General features: G+C 43.9%; 1 protein-coding gene across 1 annotated transcript in view; it reads left to right on the forward strand.

Annotated features, from left to right (window-relative positions):
* The window catches only part of LOC123067970 (uncharacterized), a 6,229-nt gene extending 707 nt beyond the window's left edge, over positions 1 to 5,522 (forward strand). The window contains exons 2-3 of the mRNA XM_044490522.1: positions 103 to 173; positions 4,336 to 5,522. Of these exons, the coding sequence (XP_044346457.1) occupies positions 103 to 173; positions 4,336 to 4,595 (331 nt within the window). The 3' untranslated portion in view covers positions 4,596 to 5,522. The remainder of the gene's footprint in view (positions 1 to 102; positions 174 to 4,335) is intronic.
* Positions 5,523 to 9,375: the final 3,853 nt, after the last annotated feature.

Here is a 9,375-nt window from a genome sequence, read left to right on the forward strand (position 1 = left end):
TCATATGGATTCTTTTTTCCCTGGTGGCCCTCCCTCTTTCTATTAAACCCTAGAACACGAAGGAGGTCAAAATTTCTTATCTTTTTTTTTCTAATTTTGCAGGTCAGTTGGAGTTGTGAGCAGCTGTATGCAGAAATCCAAGGAGGAGAAGGTGGACAAAAATATTTTTTTAGGTTGGTGGAGGCTTCTTTGCCTTTCTTCTACTGCATAATATGATTTGCGCACTCGTGCATATTCGACAAAAATATATATTTATTTTAGGCTGAGTCAGTTGTAGTTACACTCAAGCTTTATTTAGGCGGCTAACATGCATGTAACCTCATGCGATGATTTCTATATATACTAGTTGGATACCCGTTTGTTGCCATGGAGCAGAACAACTTTAAAGGCAATAATCTATTGGTTATTCTGCAATAAGTGTACGTATATATTCGAGCCTAGAATTCAGAATTATGATTGGCAGTTCCGAATACAAGCATTTGGATGGTCAAAGAATTGAGTTTCGGAACGTCTCTGGATTTCTATGCGCTACTTAACATAGCTAGTGTGACTCTGAGTTGAGACCCTCCCTAGTCGGAGGAAACAGCGTGCCCCTACCTCCTCACACAAGCCAACGACACCTTCCTCATTCTTTCTCCACACTAACCTATGTATTTCTCCGAATTTGTATATTAACGCACGCATGAGCATTGACAACTTCAGACAGCAAAAGTAGAGAGAATCACGTGTCATAACTCATAACATACAGAGAGCCCTCGTTTTCTACCTCCTAAGAAAAATCAGAAAAGGGAGAAATTTCACCCTTCTATTTTTTTTTCAAATAACAGAGAAATGTCACCCTGCCCTCTGCACCTCGAATCGCTGCCATTGTCGTTCTCCAGCCCCCTTATGTTCGACGACGCGAGCTCGCCCAACCATTGCTCATCCTTGTAGTTGCATCTCCTCTGCCCTCTGCATCTCGAACCTTTGCCATTGCCGTTCTCCAGCCCTCTTATGCTTGACGCCAGAAGCTCCCCCAACCATTGCTCTACTACACCCTTGTAGTTGCGCCAACCTTACCATATCAACCCACAACTGTGGCAATGCTGCCGAATGGAGGAATGTAGTAGGGCGAGGACCACACATTGGTCTACGGCGTAACCTTGGCATCCCTAAAATGATGATGCGCTGGCCTATATAGGAGCACGGTTCTTCTTGAGCTTCTAGTAGTGTTGCTGCCTATTAGAGCAGTCCGGCTTCAGGTGGAAGCCGTTGGAGGAACCACTGGGTCCCTCACCACTCTTTGTCCAATGTGTTGATCTGTGACCGCTCTCCTTGGTCTGGCTGTGAGAGTAGCAAAGGTGAAATATGTTAGGTTGATACTGTTTGTAGTTAAATGGGAAAAAGACAGGTCAGCAAGTGACAAACAGTTATTTGATACCTATTGGGAATCCTTCGATGAACTTGGGTAGAATTGGGAGGACCATCTGTTGGAGGAATCGGGGTAGAGTGAACTGTTGTAGTCCTGTAAGCAGATGATCAAGGTCAATAGCAATTTCTGAAATGGGATAAGTATATTTTTCGTCCCTCAACTATATCCAAAGTATAGAAATGGTCTCTCAACTTCAAAACCAGTAAAACGTAGTCCATCAACTTCTCAAACCGGATAATTTTAGTCCCTGATACCGCTTTAGGTGATTTTACTGATGACATGGCATTGTTTTGACTGTTTCGGATGGTTTCGTTGATGAAGTGGAGGCTGCCGGTCACAGAACCTTTCTTCGTTCCTTGAGAAGTTGAGGGTAGTAAACTTTCTTCGTTCAAACTCAAACTCTATTTTTGAAATTGGTTGGCATGATGGTTCTCTCTCCACTTCCACGAGACTTATAAAATAGGGATTAGCCAACGCTAACACTGGTTAGATAGCATATAAGCCATGAATATTTTGTGAAATAAAAACTAATGACAGTAAATTCGACGGACGCTTGGAATCTGATGGTTTCAATCAGACACGTACCACCCACAAGCCGGCTCGGCCCCGTGGCCTTGAGCACCATCGTCAACATGTATGTGTGTGTGCACCGTTGTCCCTGCTCTGATGGCTACCCGTCGCTGCCGCGCAGAGGCCACACACTCAACCGTGCCTGCCTTGCTCATCGTATTTTGCTCGATGCCGTCGTCGACCTCCACCCCACCTCCCTATCTACCCATCCCGATTGCCACAACGGAACTGCACCAGTTTGCGTCGACAGTCACCCGCGGGCATCCTTGTCAGCACCGGCAGTTACTACTCTTAAGCTGATGAGGCTACTGTCCAAAAGATGTGGCACTTAGATGGCCCAGATCTCACGAGAGGAAATGGAGGGAGATCAGAGGCCGACCGTCACTACAGCACTTATTCACCGTTTACTTTTGCGTCTCTGTTAAAGCCTCCGAGCTACAGTGAATCCTCGTAATGAACTCTTTATAGGCTGTTTCGGCTTGGAAAGAAATTAAGCATGAAGAGATGCAATCTAGAGAAAAGTAGCTAGCGTATCTTTTCTTCCCTGGTTTTTCCCTTCCACCAACGAGCTGGACGAACCGTAGCCGAATCCATCCCAAATCCACCTCAAAACTACGGCTGGGGCGTGACAAAGATATCAAAGCGACCAGTCCTTCCTTGGACGGCACGGCGGCGAGCAGAATTTGGGCAGAGAGGAAGGTTTAGCTTGCTTGTTAAATCCCTTTCCTCCCTCCCATGTTCAGGCGGTGGTGGTTTGAGTGGCATTCTGACCTGATCCGGCGGCGTGAGACGGTAGACAAATTCGGACACGGAACAAGCAGCTGGAACAGGTTGTTGACGAACATCTCGTCCACAGTAAAATCCCTGGTTCTATCTTGTTCCGTGTGTCATCGGTGTCGAGTTATAGGACGGCGGCAGGATCTCCGTTTCAATTCGGTTGCTGGGCTTGTCTTAGTGTAAAATTCTTCTTCGAAATTGATGAGATCACGATGGTGGGGACGACGAGCAGGCAGCAACTGTCTAACTTTGATGCCCAAGCGGCAGTCGAATGCTTGGAAACTTAATTGGCTGAAGTACGTGAGGATATTTCAGCACTGAAAATTTCTTCAGTGGTCATCCGTGAAATCAAGAACATGGTGACCGTCCAAGCACTCAGATGCGATGATACAGAAGTACTTTGCGGCACAGGAACTATCCTCAGCCACTATCACAAATAACTCGGAAGGTATATCATCTCAAGAGAAAGCACGACAACCCTCTGTGAGGAATTCAGTTCAGATACTGTACATGAGCCGGGAACAGCAGTTACTGGGGTTGTTTTTCAGACACCAGTGAAATCGGGTCCCATTCAGATGCAACAAATGCCACCATTTACTTCTGTCTACTCTGACAGTGCTCATTGTGTGACATCGAGAGTGAATACATTCACAACACTTCCACATTCTGTGATCCCAATGGCCTGCATGTCCTCAGCATTTCCAGATTCAGATTCCACCAATACTACACATCCACCTCCTATCACTGTGAAACAACACCAATTTCAACCACACCCCGTCTGGCCAGCCCATACCTTTCAAATGGGAGTACACAGTTCAGGCCCCCCACTTCCACAATACAATCCTGTTACTGGCCAATATTTACCGACACCAACTCCAGTGCAAGGATTTACACCTCAAAAGGGTTAAAGTGACAAACCATGAGTATGACAGACATGAAAGGATACAGCAGTTGGAAGGCAGCTCGTGATAAGTGTTTGGTTACACCTCATATTATGACCAAACCTGTCATCGGATACATTATACAGGTGTATGCACTGGAAACTGAGGAACCAATGACTACACAAATTGATGCCGCCGGCCTACCCGCTGCCACTGGGTGAGCAGCCGATGACTGCTGTGGAGCTCGGGAGGAAAGCAGGGTGGGAAATGATGGGGCATCGGGGAACCAGGGTTGCCTCGTTAGCTACCTCTTAACTGGGCTGGGCCATATCCAGAACGCACCGGACAACTACCCATGAAGTATTGGCATTGTTTTAAATCGTTTATTCCCCTATACTCAGGGGATATGTATCCAGAACGAATCAGAGCAGTATCCGTATCAAATACGGTACAGTATCCGTATCAGATACGGTATCTGATACAGATTCGCTTGCTTCATGATGTATCAGTGCACTCTAGCATGAATATAGTTTTTAATCTACTTATTTAGATTCAAATATTGTAAAACGTTTAAACTTCATTAGAAACAGCAATTCATATGAAATCTGTTACTAAAACAACTAGTACTATACAACTGTTAAATGACGATGTGTACTAGCGATACTTATTCTTGGTGTGCTTTTTTAATGCGTGCAGGCATAGCCATGGTTAAGAGAAAATCCAAGTCTTGTTCTGAAATCAAGAAGAAGAAACAGCGCAATGCATATGAGCATGCACAATCCTTATCTTGTGATGAAGAGTTTTGGGATAAGGAGCAGCAAGAGATGTATCTTCAGATCTATAAGAAAGCGGAGGTGTTTGCGCATCGATCTGTGCACTTGTCTGATAATATTGACACCAAATATGAGAAACTTGGTCTCAAGGGTATGCTTAGTAACAGTTCAACTTGGAAATGAGATAATGATACTGTCCGGAAATTCTACAGCACCCTTTTCATTGATTCCGATCGGACGGAAATGACATTTATGATCAATTCTAAGCGTCGTCGGGCTACAAAGAAAGATCTTGAAGAAGCCTTGTGCATCAAGCCTGTGGATGGAAGCGTTGTTTTGCACGATTTCACCAAGTGGGACAGAAATGAACTTTCATGTCTGTATGCTGAGCCTAATATGATGGTCACTAAGAAAGTTTGTGATCTTAAGCCTGAAGTCGACTTGATCCAGAAGATTAATCGATGTACTCTTTTTCCCAGAATAGGAAATCGAGGTGCTTGCGGTGACATCCTTCTCAGGCTCACTCGTGCTATTTACACAGAAGCACCTTTTGATATTGCCAATTTCCTCCTTAGTGAGATGTGCATTATCATCGAGGATCCAAACCATAAGCTGCCTTATGGGCCTTACATCTTTTCTCTTCTGCGTCATTTGAAGATTATCAATGATGAGAGTATTGGTGAGACATGTTCTCTCAGGGCATACAACCCACTGGCTATGAAGAAATCAAAGAAATCAGTTATTGTTCAGCTTGAAAAGAAGGTGGAGTCACTTTTGGCTACCTTTATTAAAAGGATGGATGAGTTGGAGCGAAAAGTTGAGGAATTTGATAAGAGAATAAAGGATGTTGAGACGCTGCTGAAGGGCTCCTCGGATATAGTCTTCAGGCGGAGAGGCGGCAATTGACGCATAGCTATCACCTTATCAGAGTAGCTGCTATTAAGCATTAGCTATATTCTCGTAGCAACTATGATATATTTTGTAATTGTGGTGTGAAACTAGCTTGATGGGTGTTGCTTTTGGGTGGTCTCCTGTTTTGGTTGGCCTTTCTGTGAAACGTGGGAGAGTTAAATCATGACGTGGATTGGAAATTTATAACCTGTGAACTAATTGCAGCTTTAGTCATCAAACTTTTTCTTTCTAATAACATCTGTCATATGTGTTGTTGGATATAATGTGAGTCAGTGGCATGTTGTTTGCAAACTATTAGACGGTGTAATTTGTGCATATTATATGGCTGATATTCGTGTTGATGGATAACATGGCATGAACTAAATGTTGTGCTATTCATGTATTCACGTGATAGGTAGCTCAGTTTGTACCTTGTGTTGCTTAAAGACCTGAACAAGAAAAAGGAAATCATGAGTAAGAAGTCGGTGGCCCGTAGTGAACAGATTTGCAGTTGTTGGTGCACTGTCAGAAAGGAGATTGATAGCAGCCGATGTTGCTCGTTCGCGTCTCATGAGACAGTATAGCCATCGGTGTCTTACCATAAGCGTGGCAGTGTCAAACTGTCAATGCTGCCGTTCGCGTCTCATCAGACAGTATAACCATCAGTGTCTGATCATAAGCGTGCGAGGGGCAATGCTGCCATTCGCGTCTGATCAGACAGTATAGCCATCAGTGTTTGACCATAAGCGTGGCAGTTGCAATGCTGCCATTCGCGTCTCATCAGACAGTATAGCCATCAGTGCCTGACCATAAGCGTGGGAGTGGCAATGCCGCCCTTTGCGGCTGATCAGACAAGATAGTCATCAGTGTCTGACCATAAGCATGCTGGCTTTGAAGGCGATGCCATGTCAAGAACCAACCAGGAGGAAAAGGGATCGCCTCTTCCAGTTGGAGTACTTGCTTGGGCCACGGAGGAGGTGGCATCCACATCCAGGGTGCAGCGGGCGGGCGCGTTGGCGCCTCTTCAGGGTGGAGTTTGTCTAGCTCCGGTGAGTTCATCTTGTCAGATACAAAAAGTTCAGAGTTTCAGAAGCTTCAAGTGTCGATTTCCTGAAACTTTTCAGATACGGTCAAGATGAGAGCTCCATGTCAAGGGACCAGATGGAAGATTCTTTAACGCCATCAATCGTTCTGTTGAGTTTATGCTCTCTTTGACCTTGTCGTTGGACGACGTTGCTGTCTCCGTGTCACCAGCGTACGTACTCCATATAAGCTAGAACCTGATATCGATCAGAACTAAGAAAGAATTATCAAAAGGCTTTGCCTATTTATCCTGCTATATTTACTTTATATGTTGTCCGGTTCTTGTAGAAATCCCAATTCATAGCGTGTGCTCCCTGTCCGGATTTCGATTTATCTGATAGATCCCCACGGCCACTGTTTATTAAAAGAGAGAGCCTGCCACATGTTTATTACGATTGTCTAAGGGCCTGTTCGGATTCCCTCCGACTCCGCCACTCCGCTCCCGGAGCAGGTGGAGCTGCAGTTTAAAACTGTGGAGCGGGTAAATAGGTACTCTGCAGATCCTTGAATTGTGGGGAGCTGGTGGATTGCCGAACGGCTCCTAAGTGTTGCCAGTTTCTCATAATAGTTGAAGGGGATGGCCGAGACGTTACCTGGAGGAGTAGCAGAGAACGGCAAGCTACCACACCTTCCTGGAATTCCTTTACCAAGTGACATATCAGCCATAGTCACGGAAAGTTGGAAAGTTTGGGCAGCCCAGGAAGTTCAGGGGTACAAGAACAAACTTCAGACGGTCCTGATGGGTTGCTTGTTTCTGATGGATCAAGTTCTGTTAGGAACAAGACAAGCCATCCAGAAATAACTAATAATGGATGTATATACCACCGGATGCAGAATCCTACCACAAGGCTGAAAGGGTAGAGCAAGATGAACCAGGTGTTTATATCACTCTCACTGCCTTGCCTGGAGGGGCCAACATTTGAGTGCACACAGGCTGCACATGAAGTTGCAAAAATGAAACAAAATAAAGCTACAAAAGGTAATTAAGCCACGTAATATACGTGGATTGTGGTAAGATCGAAAAAACACAAATATTTAAGAGAGGAACCCACGGGGCAAGTCAAATCATTTTAGTGGTAAAAAATTTAATTCATATTATCAAATAATTAAAAGTTATATTGATCGGTTGTGTACAAAGATTATAATCCTTAATCCTCACAGATTATTCAAAATACACAATCATTTCTATTTTAATTCCAGTAATTCACAAAGCCATGTATCAAGATCATGTCGAGGGGCCTGAACCGTTGTTTCCGTGAGAGGCGATCGCAAGGGCGACTAGGGTTTCTGCTGGCCCATCGCCGGCCGCCCTCGGCGGCGGCGCGGGTGCCGGCGAGCTTTGTCCCAGGACGGCGACTCAACGTCGGCGTGGCTGGTCTCTCCAATCTCTACTACAGATCTCCATGAACGTTGGGTTCTAGTAGTAGATGTGTTTGTCTGCTCCTTCGGTCTTTGGCTGTAGAAGCATATTTTGAAGCAGGCTGCGGCGGTACGGGGTCCGGCCAGGCGGCGGCGCGGGGGCCGGCGAGTTTTGTCCCAGGACGGCGACTCCAGGTCGGGGTGGCTGGTCTCACTAGTAGAAAAAGGGTCAAACGTGAAGCTCAATAGTGCCGGTTTGAATTTCAGCCGGCACTAATGTGTACAATAGCACCGGTTCGTGGCGGCGATCAATAGCACCGGTTCGTGGCAAACCTTTAGTACCGGTTCATGCCACGAACCGGTACTAAAGGGGATGTGTCAGCCTGCGGTCAGGCTATGGCCCCACCATCACCATTTAGTGCCGGTTCTTACCACAAACCGGTACTAATGAGGTTATGGCAAGCTGTTTTTAGTCCCACCTCGCTTCCCTAACAAGCCTTTTACCATCTTAAATATGTTATTTCTCAAACTATCACAAGCACTTGGTCTTCATTGAACTCTATGTGTAGAATTTGTGGCCGCAATATGAGTCTTCATCAGTTTATAAATAGTTGATGACTCATATTGACAATTCAGATTGTACACACAAAGATCATTGATGATCAAAGTATTTTTGATGTTATAAGATCATATTGACAGTTTAGACTCTAAAGAAATATAAGATCGTGATGTAAATGATCAAAGTATTCAGGTTTCTGACGAAATTAAACTCAACTGTTACAAAGGCATTTCATTTTTTTAAACTTATTACAACTCCAGACTTTTTGTGCATTCAGTATGCACCATTCAAAGCGACGCCATCAACTTTCAACCATTTCTACCTTTATTTGCTATTTTTCATGCATTCAATGATTTGTTTTGAGAACTAAATGACCTGGAAATTGAAAAGCACTACAAATGAACTCTGAAAAAGTTGAAACTTGGCATGGTATCATCATTTCACCCACATAGATTGTTCAAAAAAGTAGAGAGGGTTACGGCAAAAACTGGATGCACTTCGTTTACAAACTGGACAATCTCTTTCGAAGTATTCAGGTTTCTGACGAAATTAAACTCATCTGTTACAAAGGCATTTCATTTTTTAAAACTTATTACAACTCCAGACTTTTTGTGCATTCAGTATGCACCATTCAAAGCGACGCCATCAACTTTCAACCATTTCTGCTTTCATTTGCTATTTTTCATGCATTCAATGATTTGTTTTGAGAGCTAAATGACCTGGAAATTGAAAAGCACTACAAATGAACTCTGAAAAAGTTGAAACTTGACATGGTATCATCATTTCACCCACATAGATTATTCAAAAAAGTAGAGAGGGTTACGGCAAAAAGTGGATGCACTTCGTTTACAAACTGGACAATCTCTTTCGAAGTATTCAGGTTTCTGACAAAATTTTTGCGCATTCAGTATGCATTATTCAAAGCGACGCCATCAACTATATAAAAAAATTACTCAAAAATAAATAGAAGAAAATAAATAATGCAGAAAAGAAAAAAATTGTATAAAGCAAAAATATTCACAAAAAAACTAAATACGGCAAAAAACTACTCAAAAATAAATAAAAGAAAAA

The sequence above is a fragment of the Triticum aestivum genome, chromosome 3B, assembly GCF_018294505.1.
Source record: "Triticum aestivum cultivar Chinese Spring chromosome 3B, IWGSC CS RefSeq v2.1, whole genome shotgun sequence".
Lineage (NCBI taxonomy): Eukaryota > Viridiplantae > Streptophyta > Magnoliopsida > Poales > Poaceae > Triticum > Triticum aestivum.